Consider the following 13,924-nt stretch of genomic DNA (forward strand, 5'->3'; position numbering starts at 1 on the left):
ATACTACGCTATTTTGCGCTTACTGTGACTGCCCATAAGTCACTCGGCTGTTTGAATTCTGCTGCTAGACCTACTGTGTGACCACGGCAGCACCCACTCCATTCCGGATGGGAAACCAGCAACAAGAGGGAATGGCTGTCCATTTTACGGTGCATAAAATACAACTGAACTAAAAAGGGAGGGGTAAGCTTAGACCAAATCACTGTGGAAATCACATAACCAAAGAGATAGTCTCAGAGGCCAGAAACAAAAGCAGGCTCTATTGCAGGGGCAGAGTCTGCATTTCCAAACACCGTGTGCATCAGACTCTGCTTGCCGACCCTGATGCCTTGTGAGCACCACCAGCTACTCACACCAAGCTAACTCCCACTCATCTCGCAGGCCTTCTCTCCCAAAACAGCCCTTCCCTGATCCCCTCCCTCCACCCAAATTGAGTTCCCTTAATATTCTCTCTCCTTGTACCATCCATGTTCCTTTCCTTCAAAGGATGTATCACAATTTGTGCATGGACGTTACTTATGTGCTTATTCGGTGAATGTCTGTCTTCACCTCTAGACTGCAAACTCCACGAGGGCAGGCAGCAGAATTGCCACTGCTCACTATGACGACCACAGAGCCCAACGGAGTGCCTGGCATACAACAGGAACTCAATCATTTGGGCTGAATTGAAAGAATAACAATTATCAACTCAGCCTCCCAAAGACCTCGATCCTGGAAAAAGGGGGGGGGGGTGCTGGATAAGATAAGGGAAATAGGTATTTTGATCACTCAAGAGGTATCAGTCACACATAAACAAATAAGGTGGTATTATGCTTTAAAAAGAAAAGGGGAAAAAAAACAGACTTTCATAGCACATGTAATTTCCATTACTCTAAAATAGCAAGAATCTTAAGGAAAAGAAATAGCATGCCTCGTGTCTGTGTTCAAGCCAGTGATCTGCAGGGTTTAAGTGTGGGCCACACCCTCAACCATCCCCCTGCTGGGGCACGATGCTGATGCCTCCTGTCCCACAAAGACACCTCCTCTGGGGGCAGCACTGTCTTCCCTGGCTCCTCTTTTCCAGGCTCCAGATGGCCGAGGACGAGGCGGGGCAGCACACGGAGGGAAAGGCGGATGACACGTTTCACAGCCGCACTCTCCTGCTTAGCCTCGGTCCTGGCGCTGGGCACCTCCATGTGCTCAGAGGCATTTGGATGACCAATGTTCAAATAGGAAAAATTTTAAAAGCCTCACTATATAATGCTCAAAACCCCCGAGATGAGATGCTGACCTGAGAAGAATAAGGGTCCCCCAAGCTTCTAGTTCTTCCTTCACAAGATTTTGAACCAACATGAGCTAGAGACCTTCTGCTCCTGGGGCCCAGGCGCATTCAGACATATCATGGCCTCGTGGTTAGGAGCTTGCTAAACCCTGGGTGCCCGAGCCAGGCGGGCACGAGTTTGGGGATCAGCTGCTCTACCCACTGGCTGTGTGGCTCCAGGCAAGTCACCTAACCTCTCCGGAGCTTTAGTTTCCTCTTCAGGGACTGACACAGTTTTTGTGAAGGTTACATAAAATAATGCTGTAAGATGGTGGTTCCCGAGTGTGCAACACACGGAGCTATCAGCTGGGGCTGAGTTTACCTGGACGTTCTCTTCAGTCACCTCAATTTCGGCCGTGTAGATATAGTCGATCAGCTTGCTCAGCGTCTGCCCGTCCACATCCTTGATTTCAATCTTCTTGGCTTTTCTCTCAGACATGTCACCTACAGTGCACAACAAAAACAGAAAGGACATGAACATGGCTGGGTATGCTTCACTTGCACACACCTCCCATCCTCTCTGAGGAACAAAAGCACTGCCCGTGCTCTGGGCGAGAGCAGGACGGACTCAGGCACGGAGGAGGATACACTAGCTGACATTGAGGTCACATCAACACTGGTTCTGTGGTCACCCACAAACCCAATCTGAAGCATTCCTCATTCTGTCTGCTGCCCGTTTCCATTTTGAAGGCAAGTCTATGTGCAATCACTCATTCAACAACTTCTACGTACCATAAACTTCTACGTACAAGGCTGGGAAAAGTGAACGAGATATGCACCTGTCCTCAAGGAGCACAGGTCTAGCAAAGCAGGAATACAAAAATACTCATAAACATCGTTGATAAGAGCTTAGTAGCAGTACACACAAGGTACTCTGGTAACAAGTAACACCGAGTGTTAACTACGGCCAAGCACTGTGTTAAGCACTTTAAGTCTTGCCTCTTTTCATCCTCACAACCTATGAGATTTACTAACATTATCCTCATTTTACAGATGAAGAAACTGAGGCACAAGAGGGTAGGTGATTCATTTTGCCCACAATCATATACCTAGGCAGGGACCAAATTGTGCGGAAACCCAGGGAGTCTGACCCTGAAGTCCACACGTGTAACCACGACCCCATACTAAATCCTAAGAACGCAGAGGAGGGAGCAAGAAACCCTGTCTGAGAACTCCAGTCAGGCATCCTAGTAGGAGGTCACAGTTGAGCTGGACATGAGAGGATGAATCAGAGTTCCACAGGCAGCAAAAGTGAGGAAGGACGGGCTGGATGAGGGATCCATAAGTGCAAAGGGACGAAAGTGCCAAAAGGATACATTTTGGGAATGGCGCTCAGTAAGTGTTACCTATTCTTGTGAGAGGCCGGTGCGGCTGGTACAAGGGGTAACGGCGAGAAGAAGGGAGCCAGAGAGGCAGATGGGGCCAGGACGTGCAGGGCCTTGTAAGTCATGTAAACAAGTTTGGCTTTATCCTACGGGTAGCACCACTGAGGGATTTTAAATAGGGGAATGACATCAACAGATGGGTATTTTTGAATGAAACTCTGGATGCAGGGTGGAAGCTAGATTGGAGGCAAGGAGAACAGCGCGGGGGAGGCCCTGATAATAATCCAAGAAAGGGAAAAGGTGGGTCTGGGAATGAGGGCGGCAGCGGCACCTTTCCACGGCCCCCAGGCTGCGCTCTACACACAACACACAGGTTTATCCAGAGCCGGGCTCATTCAGAAAGGGCTGCTGACGTCAGAAGGAAAGACAGACAACACATGTGTCTTTGTAGACTGAAATAAAAGACAACCTGACTGCAAGAAACAAGGAATTCAGAAGCCCTAATGCGAGCCTGAAAACAGAGCCTGGGCGGTTTTCCTCTCTGCGGAATTTGTGCGTTGGAGCCAAGAAAATAAAGTACAGCACAGCGTGTGGGTGGCAGACACCCACCTCCAAGCTGCGTGGATGGCACATGATCCCTCCGCCAATCCACAGTTCCAGCCTGACACACTTCTAGATCTGAATGACTCTGGAACAGGCAGGAAAGTGGGCAGGAAAACATTCCAAACCCTGCCTGCTCCCTGCACTGCCAGGTCAGGGGGACCCGAGATTCTCCACTCTGTTCTCTCTCCTCTGACTACCAGTGAAAAGGCCTCAGCACAAAGAGCCCTGGAGCAGAACCAAGAGACAAAAAGGAAACAGGAAAAGATGGTAGATTCCTCCTTTACTGTAAGACAGGCTCTCGCAATCTCTCTCTTGAGTTTATTGTGAAACACATAAACAAAGACATGCATACACAAGGAAATCAGAAGCTTCTCTCTCTAAACAGCCATTAAGAAGTTCATTAATGAGGGTCCAGTTGGTAATTATATTGCAAAAGGTAATCAAAGATAGCCAATTCTTAGTGTAAGAACTTGGTCCTTAAAAAATAAAACTAAAAACAAAGAGCAGCCACACTGCAAAGACCCAGAGGTTCAGACACCCTCATGGCAATGTAAATCAGAGCCCAGGATGATTGTTTTCTGCCTGTGGAATATGGGATTGGGGGTCAGGTTTGGGTTTTGTAACTTTGGGGTAAACAAATGGAAACTCCTGAAATTATACGAAAATATTTTTATATAAGCATAAAAGTTCAGTTTTTCTGGGAGGGATGACAGATCATTTTTATCAGATTCTTACATGGATTTATGATTCAGAAAAGGTTAATACACAGTTTTCTGGACAATGGGACTTTGGGAGACTTTTTCCTGCTTTCTTAGATATACTCTGAAATTTCTAATTATCTATCTTAAATACTTAAAACTTTAATAAGCAAGAAAAATGTGAAATAAAAACTAGGGGCTCAAAGACAACAGTTATTTTCTAAGAAAGCTCACTTGTAGTGAATTAGAGAACTGTGTAAGTCACATACATAGACTTGTAGAATCCAATCTTACTATCTCTTAAGAACCAGCAGAAATGACTACACCAAAGTGAGACTTTAGCTTAAATAGGCCTGAAAAATAGTCATACCAACAGTCACAACTGTGTACCAGGCCCTCTGTGAAGGGTTTTTTATACATATTATTTCATTTAATCCCCTTAACAGCCCCATGAGGTAGATGATATTACTTCCATTTTATAACTTATAAAGTTGGCATTTCAGGAGGTATTTACACATAAGTACTAAGAAGCAGGGCTGGGATTTGAACCCTGGCCTAACTCTAGACTCTGTGTCATTTCTAATAAATCCCTCTATAAAATCTGACCCTAACGGATGACCTTAATAGAAGTATTCCCAAACTCAAGCCATTGGTCCAAATTCTGAGGGCAAGTTAGGGCTTCATACCTACCAAAGACCCAAGCCGGCTGGGATCTTGTCAAGCTTATTTGTCAAGATGTCCTCACCACATAACACAGCGCTTGTCATGTAACAAGGACTTAAAAAATATCTGCTGGAGTGGGAAAAAGAGGAAGAAGAGAGGTTCTCTTGACATCTCATAATTCTATGGGCCTCAGTAATTTCAGAGTTTGGTCATTCTTGCGACTTCACTCACTTCTAACAGTTTGACAAAATATTTCTAGGAAACAGAACATGAACCTATAAGTTCTCCCATCTTTAAGGTCAAACCAAGCACCCTCCTCTGCTAGCTCTTCTCAAGAGGCCCAGTCGGCCACCTCAGGCTCTGAACTTTCAGAAAATGCCTGTCAGCTGCACATCTTTTTAGCCCTTTCCATCTTCTGCTTGTCATCTGTTAACATGCACCTCCTGTTGTCCTGTTTCTCCAAATAGAACATGATCCACTCAAGGGCAGGTGTGTGCTCATTCACTCACTCAGCAAACATGTATTATATGTGTCCCCACATGCCAAGCGATGAGCTAGGCCCAGAGGACACAATGGGGAACAACTATGGCCCTGCCCTCATGGAGCTCACTCTGGTGACTGAGAGACAAGTAAACGAACAATTGCAAACGGTGTTAAATGCTAAAAAGGAGGACTCAGCTTGAAAGGTTCTTAAGCCAAGGATTCTTGTACCTTAAACCTATATAAAAGAATGAAGAGCACACAACAGCACATATTTGCTTTTCTGGGGAGGGAGTCCATTGTTTTCATCAGATTGGTTAAGAACTACTGGTTCTTCATCACAATGGTTAAGAACCATTCATCTGGAGAAGGAGCCATAGTTATTCAGACGAGAAGTTAGAATGAGGGAAGAATGTTCCAGACAGAGAGAATAGTATATATAAAGATCCAGAGGTAAGAAAGAGCATGACCTATCTGGAAACCAGAAAAAGAAGTTCAGTCTGGCTGCGGCACAGCATGAACAGGGAAGAGTGGTGAGACGAGGCTGTGGATATGAGCGGGGGCTGGATCTCTCGAGTGCCTTTTGGGCCGTGCTAAGGAGTTTAGACTTCATCCTGAGGGTAAGGGATTTTAAGCCTCAGATTAATACACCGGGAAATATCAGATTTTTATTTGGGGATGATCACTATAGCCACAGTATGGAGACTGAGTTGGAGATGAGGGAACAAAACAGGTGGCAGGTTGACCAATTAGAAGGCTGTGGCAGAATGTCAGGTGAAAGGTGACGGAGGTCTGAACTAAGGGACTGTTTCTTGAACAACTTTAAATCCTCAGGCTCTACCTTAGCACCTAGCACTTAGCAGTCTCTGAGAACCATAGAGAGCTCTGGAGAGCAACTAATCCCACAAGTCTATTAGGTACGAGCATCTGAGTCTTAGTTCTAGATCCTAGCAAGAGCACCATGGGCACAACTGAGACCTTTTTAGGTGAAAGTCTGCCAAAGGGGAGCAGGAAGGAAGAGGCTGGGCTGGAGGAGTGAAAGCCGGGCATGGTGGCACATGCTATTCAGGAGGCTGAGGCAGAAGGACTGCTTGAGCCCAGGAGTTTGAGGTTGCTGTGAGCTAGGCTGACACCACGGCACTCTAGCCCAGGCAACAGAGCGAGACTCTGTCTCCAAAAAAAAAAAAAAAAAGAAAGGGGAAAATCTTTCACCATCACAGAAGACTCAAGGTGTCTAGAAGAATCACCGGCCCATTTTCCAGGTCATTAGTATAAATACCCAACCCTATTATTAAGTAAATGAAGCCTTGACAATGAGAAAGAAACTGGCTGGCGGGTCTCTCTAAAGAACCATAGCTAAACCACCAGCAACCCCGACTAAGTTTCAAGTCTTTAAAGCAAAGAAAAAAGTGTGTTTAAGGGTCCTTATGTTATAGAATTCTTCCTTGCTCCTAACTTGAATTACTACTGTAATTTAGTCTCATGTTCTCAGTAGAAAGAAAACAGGAAAGTCCTTATCCTTTATACAATAATTCTTCATGGACATCGAGATAGGTATGGAACTTTCTTCCCTCTAACCCTCACGTAAGTCCTGCAAGCTGGGTTGCCAACTCATTTGGCTGCAGCTGAACACTAAACTAAGGCCTATATCAGCCATTAACCCCACATGAGAGAAAGACTCTGCCACCTCCCTGAATCCTGGCCACCCCTGCTGCAGCTAAGTGGCCGGGGCCATTAGAGTACCAAAGGCTGACCTCCATCATCTGTGAAACAAGGACGTTCCCTGCCCTACTTTCATCCCAAGGCTGTGTGAGCATCAAAGGAGACGATGAGAGTGTGAGGGCTAAGATAGTGGGATCCCGCAGAGCTACAGCGATGGGTGTCACCCCCTCACCTACCCTCCCTGGAATCTCATCCCTCCTCCACCTGGAGGAGGCGCAGGGAGCACCGAGTCAGGAAGGAAATGCCCATGTAGCCACACAGATGCTTCAGATCAGCCCTAACCACCACCACCCTGCATATCCAAAGAACTCTGGAAACTATGAAATACTCTACAGATAATAAAAGCAAACTTTATTAAGTACCTATTCTGTGCTGGGTGCCTTATACCCATTTCCTATCTTTGCTCCCTGTTTACTGTTACCATTCCAGACTCGCAGATCAGAAAACTGAGGATCGCACTGGATAAGTGAATTCCCCACACACCTACTAAGTCCAGGGTCAGGACTGGAACCCAGGTCGTTATGACTCCAAAGCCCTTTCCAAAACACCACACTATCTCCTAATGCAAGGTGGCATTACTACTCTTGTGTTTAATCCTTAGCAAAGAGGCCTCCACATCACCAACTCCAAACCTCCTTTTTGAACATTCATAAAACATTCCTTACCAATAGTTAACTCCAAATGATGATTTGAATTTTAAGGCTGAGCTACTCTAAGCCCACACAAGTCTACCCCAGACTATCTCGGTGAAACCAGGTGCACTTTAAATAGGGAGATGGTTGGGGATGAGAGGCAGATAAATAGCAGTCTCTCTTCCTAGATGCATGACTAGTGCGGCCCTTACCCCAAAATCTGGTTCTCCTACGCCAGAAAAGAATGCCTGACTTTGATGTGGTGTGTTAGGGACAGGAAGAAGAAACCCTCTGTCAGCCCAAAGGTGACTAACTCTAGCAGACAGTTCCATGGAAGCTGAAACCATTACTCCTTCAACCCAGGTGGCTTCTGATATCCCCAGTGCTTATTTCTGAACTATTCTACCCAACCTCTGACTCCTCAGGGGCAAAACTCTCAGAAACCAGACCCTATATACTACCAGTACTGCTCACAACCTCCTTCAAGTCCAAAGAAGTACTTCAGTTCCCTGGTTCTGCCTCACTCACTGCCCCATTGCCTTGTATTCAGCTTTGCTGGGCTCCATATCATGCAAAGTTCTTTAAAGGTGTCAATACACCATACAAATACTCAGAACACAGACATGGGCCACGGACCCAGGACAGGTAGGGTCTGGCATGAAGAAAGGGTAAAACAATGGTTCTATGGAATGAGTTCATGCCTAGGAGGGGAGTAAGAGAGCCAGGCCCTCGTTGTTCTGCTTTGTGGATGATTGGTGTCTACTTGAATGCTAAGCCTCTTGCCCCTCACCCTCAGCACATTCCTGACCTTTTCTCCCTATTTCTACTCACCATGTGTTCAAAGATACCAGCTGAACATCAGCCTAAATCTAATAAAAACAGGACAGTAGCTCTTCTCTAAAAAATAAAACCAATCATCTAAATCAATCACTGCACAGAGTACAGTTGAACCAGATGAGTGGGACAAATCACTCCCAGGGCTTCATTTGGGGTGGAAACCCAAGTGTCTTTTAGCCACCATGACCTCAGTTCCTTTAACACCATAAAATGGGGGTTGTTTTTTTAAAGTATCTGGATGATATGTAGGTCAGGGACCCATACAGAGCACAAACGCTATAGGGCACAGAACCCAAAGAAAAGGGCACGATATAAATAGGAAAAAACTGATGAGACTATTTTGGGGAAATGGCTTCCCCTGGGATGGAGAGGATGGGAGGAAGTCTCAGTATTCCATACTCATAGGAAAAAGAACAGAACACAGCACTGCTGGCCTCTCCGCTCATGCTATGCTCAAAGGAAGGGAGAGCAATTAGGTTGACTGCCCATCCCAGATCTTCCTACAGGATTGGACACTCTCTGGTGGGCACTCAGACCTCGGTTCCACATTTATTCCAAGTTATCGTAGGCAGGACATGGTCAAGGAGTGTGGGGTTGGTGTTTAGAACCACAACAGGACATTTGGGCAACAGGACACTTAGTCCTCTGGACTCAGAGGACTAAAAATTAAAAACAGTTAAGCCTGCATAAAAGATCATAATCACACAACTCACATCAGAAGAAAGTCATGTGTATTTTATTGTCCTTTTGGCCATAAACATGCTGATAAAAGTGGACTTAACAAGAGTTAGTGGGACCTTTTCATGATGAATTTTAGGCATTTTGAAGCCAAATCTGATGATTAGAACAAAGTTTTGCAATGTTACTGCAGTTTTTTATACCTGTTTACCAAGGCTTAAGCAAAGCCAATGGGTCTCAAAAATACCTAAATCTCCTCTATTGCTGACGGGAGCACAAGCTCGTACAACTGCTCTGTAGGGCACTGCAGCACGTCTCACGGGTCTTCAAAATGTGCAAACCCTTTAATCAAGTATTTCTTATTCTAGGAATCTGTTCTACGGAAATAATCAGGAATGTAAATAAAGATTAAGATGCAAAGATGGCCATTTTAGCATGATTTTTAATAGCAAAATCTTAGAAAGAACTATAATTTCCAATAAATAAGAAAATAGATTCTCAATTAGGATACATATGATGGAATCTTATGAAGCCACTAAAATTAGGATGTAGATGCAATTTCATTGGCATGGAAAGATAGTCATGATGTGTTGCTAAGTTCCAGTTCCAGTAAGTTCCTCAATAAAAACAGATTTTTATTGAGCACCTACTGTGTGGAAGATCATGCTAGGCAGTGGGAACACAGCAGTGATTCAAAAAGGTATAGTTCTTACCCTCATAAAGGTTACAACTGACCAGAGAAATCAGATATTGAGGAAGTAGTGAGTGAGTAGTACTACTAAAGAGAAGCACAGGTACCATGGGAGTAAGTAGCGAAGGAATGTCACCTAATCCAGAGGGGTCATGGAAGGCCTTCCTGAGGAAGTAGTCCCTAAGCAGTAATGAAGGACAATGAAGTAATAAAGACAGGCAAAGAGACAGGGAAGAAGAATGTTCCAGGAAGATGAATAGCAATTTTTTAAAAAACACATCAGAAAAGACTATTCAACTGTACATATAAAATAAACTCATTTATGTTAAATATATATTTTGTATATGTATATAAGTATAAAATCTGAAAATATATAGATCCTACTCTTACCTAGATGTTATATAACCTGTAGCTTTTTTAGTATTTGCTTGCTCACATTTTCTGATTTTTTTCCCTGTAATGAACATAGGAGAATCGTGTTTGAATGGATGGGTGAATGGATGGATGGAAAGGATGGAAGGAAGGATGGTAACCAAATTCCCTGGAAGGCTTGGGCTGGGCATGACATTAGACTGCCTCCTCTTGATTCTCCCCTCCCTTCAATTACTAGAATCTAACACCTGCCCCAGAAACACCTTTTCTCCCAATTTCTAAGTTCACTTTGTTTTTGCTAAGGTACTTCCACGGCCCCAGATGCAAATTCATTAGCAAAAAGTGAAGCCAATACTATGATTCATTGCAATTCCAAATAGATTCCTCTCTCAACACTGGACTTTCCAAACCACATACACAAAGAATGACTGGCAGAGCTATTTGTTGAAGTTGAAGACAAAGTGAATTATTTTAAAAGAAATAGAGATGCATGAAGGAAAGTGAAAAAAAAAAAAAAAAAAGAAATAAAAACCTTACAACTAGGGTTTGATATAATTCTAAAGGGAGTGTGACTCAAAATTTCCAGACAGTGAACTTAGCTGGTTTTCCAGGCTACATTATGAAATTCCTGGCCCAGGGCTCAAAGTGAGGTAAGAGTGGCTTGGTCCACTTAGCAGAGGCACAACTCCAAGCTGAGACCAGGCTCCCTTCACATGATGAGCCAAGGGGGACACACATGTGAGGAACTCTCAAAGCACAAGTGCCAAAAACCACTTTGCCCAGCTGTGTGATATATTAGGAAAAGGGTTAAAACCCATTCAGCAAAAATGTGCCTGCACTCACCCATTTTTAGCCAGCTCACGTTCATTCTTTTGATCTTCGCTTATTCACCGTCTCCTCTGGCGGGCACTGAGGATTCAATAATAACAAGACATGTTCCCCAAATGCCCAAAGCTCACAGTGAAGTTCAGGAGACATTTCATTTGCTCATTTAAAAAATACTGGAGTCCTACCACATACCAGGTGCTCATAATATAGTAACAAACATGTCCAACAAGGTCCCTGTCCTCACAGGGCTTATATTCCAGTGAGCAGAGATAGGTAAAAAACACATAAACAACCAACCAAGATGATTTTCAGATAGTGATAAATGTTAAGAAAAAATAAAGTCAAGTTATAGGATGGAAAGAGTCTTGGTGTGGAACTATCGCTAGGGTGATCAGAGGAAGCCTCTTTGAGGAGGAGACATTTGCAGGATCAGAAGCAGCCAGTTATGTGAGATGCCGGGACACGGGCCCTGCAGACACCAGGAAACAGACAAGAATGCAGAGTGGCAGTCACCATACTTAGAGTAGGCACAGGGCACTTGGAAAGCATGTGGAAGGGACACCCGACGCAGTCTGGGGGTCTCACCAAGCCCAGTGGCCTCCTCCTGTCTCTCTCAGCAGCGATTTATAGAGCACTGCATACACCTGATTCAGGGAGGTGCTGTGTGGGACTACAGATAAGCTCAGCCCACGGGTTTCAGGGAATTCGGTCTCAGAAGTAACACATGTGAAACAGCAGGACAAGGCTATTGGGCATGCCCAGGAGACAGGGACCCTATGGAAAGCAGGCAAAGGTGCTGAAACTGAATGCCATATTTTGATTATTCCTATGTCCCATTCCCACCATTGCTTCTCCAAATCTCTTCCACACTCCTTTAATGGCTATAGAAGGCCCATGGCCTGGAAGGAAGGGCTGAGAAGGACAAGATGTAGAGCAGCTGGTAGAGTACTGGGCCAGGTGTCGAGAAGCCAGCTCCCACTCATTCACTATGTGACCTTGGGCAAATCCTTTCCCTTCTCTCAGCTCAGCGTCCTCCATCTGCAAAATGAGAGATCAGCAGGCTTGGCGATGAGCCCAGGAGTCTACATGGTTGACAGGCTCCCCACGTGATCGTGGTACTTGCTTAAGTGTGAGAACTAATGGCCTGTATGATCCTACCTCTTCTCAAGGTGGACAGGGGCTACATGACCAACTAGCCTGGCTAGGACTTTGGTTCCATCAAGTCCTCATGGTGCAAAGCACAGTGTCTGGCACAGAAAGCTCCCCATGATGGGTTTCACAGTCTTCTCTGTCCTCCCTCCCCTCGTGCCACCGCCCTCAATATTCTCCCAGCGGGGCTGCAGCCCCATAACCATGGGTCATTGTTTGCCCTTCACCATACCTGTGAACATCGCACAGAAGTAGGGGCTGCAGGCTGCCAGGACCACACGGTGGGCTTCTATCTCGACATCTTCCGCCACAATCATCACGTCACACAACAGCTGTTTACTGTAAGACACCAGTGAGGGGACAGGATGGGTCACAGCATGGACACCTATCCCCATGACACACAAGTATTTTTTTCCCCCACCCAGACTTCACACTATCACCATACAAAGCTGTCACAGAGACCTGCTCTATCTTGAGTGAGGCAGAGGGATGGACTCCTCGACGTTTCCAAGACCCTGATATCCCTGACATGCATGCCTTCCTAAGGCACACAGACAGATCTCTGTCTGTAAATTCAGGGCTACTGCATTTGTCTTCACCCTTCTGCTCCTCGGTTCCATAAGCTCTGATTGAGAATTAGGGGGACAGTGGCTCAGGGAGCAGTGGCAAAGCCTGGGGGTGTCAACCGAGTGACTGAATGAACGCTGAGGAACACGGGCACCTCACTGAGATGTGCGCCAGCAAGACCAAGTACTAACGATTCCCAGAGGGATCCGCTACATGTGGTAAGAGGCAAGCCAGACTCAGCTACTTCTCCTCCCTCTCAGATTTAACACTGTCAACAAGAACACTCTGCCTGCCACACAGTGCTCCCTAAGGACCCTGGGCAAACTCCAATCACTGCAATTATTAAAAATATTGTAACTACCTTTTTACTTGTTTGTCACTGCAATATACCATGAACTCAGAAAAGAATGTGTCATTTACTCTTGTATCCAAGACAGTGGGCTGCATACATAGCACACAGAAGACCCTAAATTTTTAGTGAATGAATGAATAAGATCAATCCACATTCATAAAGGGAATTGATATTTGACTACTTTAGAGATCAATAGGGTGCCACAAGGTCCTGTCACTCTAAGGATTTTTCCTTCATCAGTCATCCAAGCTCTTACATGCCTAAAATCAATGTAATAATTAATGTTTATTGAGTTTTATGTGCCGGGCACTGTTCTAAGCACTTTTTGACACATATTATTTCATTTAATCCTCTCTACAACCCTATGAGATAGAGCTAATTGTTATGCCCCATATTAAAAAATGAGGAAATTGAGATACAGAGAAGTTAAGTAACTTTCCCAATGTCACACAGAAAGGGAGCAGTAGAAACAGGATTTGCATGAAGGCAGCAAAGCCCATACTGTTAACCTCTGTAGTATTTGACCACCCCTGGTCCCTCCTTTAGATTAAAGCACTAGAGGTAGGAAGGATGACAAGGAGGAAACACATTTCAACTGTGATCCACTGGTAGTGGTTACCTAGCAAGCCATACTGGTTGAGAAGTCTGAGGTCATGACTGGGTTCTGTGTGAGAATGTCGAGACCAATTAATGAGACTGCCATGGCTGACAGATGGAAGAGAAGCTACATACTTACCAGCTCTGGTGCAGCATGTTAAGCCATTGTCAACTACTAAGACAGTAGTTTAGGTTCATTTATCAGAGAAATAGAATCATAGAGTCTGGGAAGGCTGGAGCTGCAAATGGCCTTAGAGATCATCTGGTCTATGAAACTCAGAGAGGTAAAGAGAAGTCCAAAGCCACAGAATCCAGTTCCCCTTACTCCAGATACAGTGATTTTTCCACTGGACCAGAATGCCTCGTGATTAGCTGACTCTCAGAATGAGAAAAGACAGAAGGTTGGTTAGCTCCGACAGGGAGAGATGCT

The 13,924-nt window shown here is 45.0% G+C and overlaps 1 protein-coding gene across 1 annotated transcript in view; it reads right to left on the reverse strand.

The window, feature by feature from the left end:
• Window positions 1-12,272, reverse strand: part of KLHL3 (kelch like family member 3) — an 82,247-nt gene extending 69,975 nt beyond the window's left edge. The window contains exons 1-2 of the mRNA XM_069484076.1: window positions 12,211-12,272; window positions 1,623-1,744 (exon numbers count right to left, since the gene is read on the reverse strand). Coding sequence (XP_069340177.1) covers window positions 1,623-1,744; window positions 12,211-12,220 — 132 coding nt within the window. The 5' untranslated portion in view covers window positions 12,221-12,272. The remainder of the gene's footprint in view (window positions 1-1,622; window positions 1,745-12,210) is intronic.
• Window positions 12,273-13,924: the final 1,652 nt, after the last annotated feature.

The sequence above is a fragment of the Eulemur rufifrons genome, chromosome 10 (genome assembly GCF_041146395.1).
Source record: "Eulemur rufifrons isolate Redbay chromosome 10, OSU_ERuf_1, whole genome shotgun sequence".
NCBI lineage: Eukaryota > Metazoa > Chordata > Mammalia > Primates > Lemuridae > Eulemur > Eulemur rufifrons.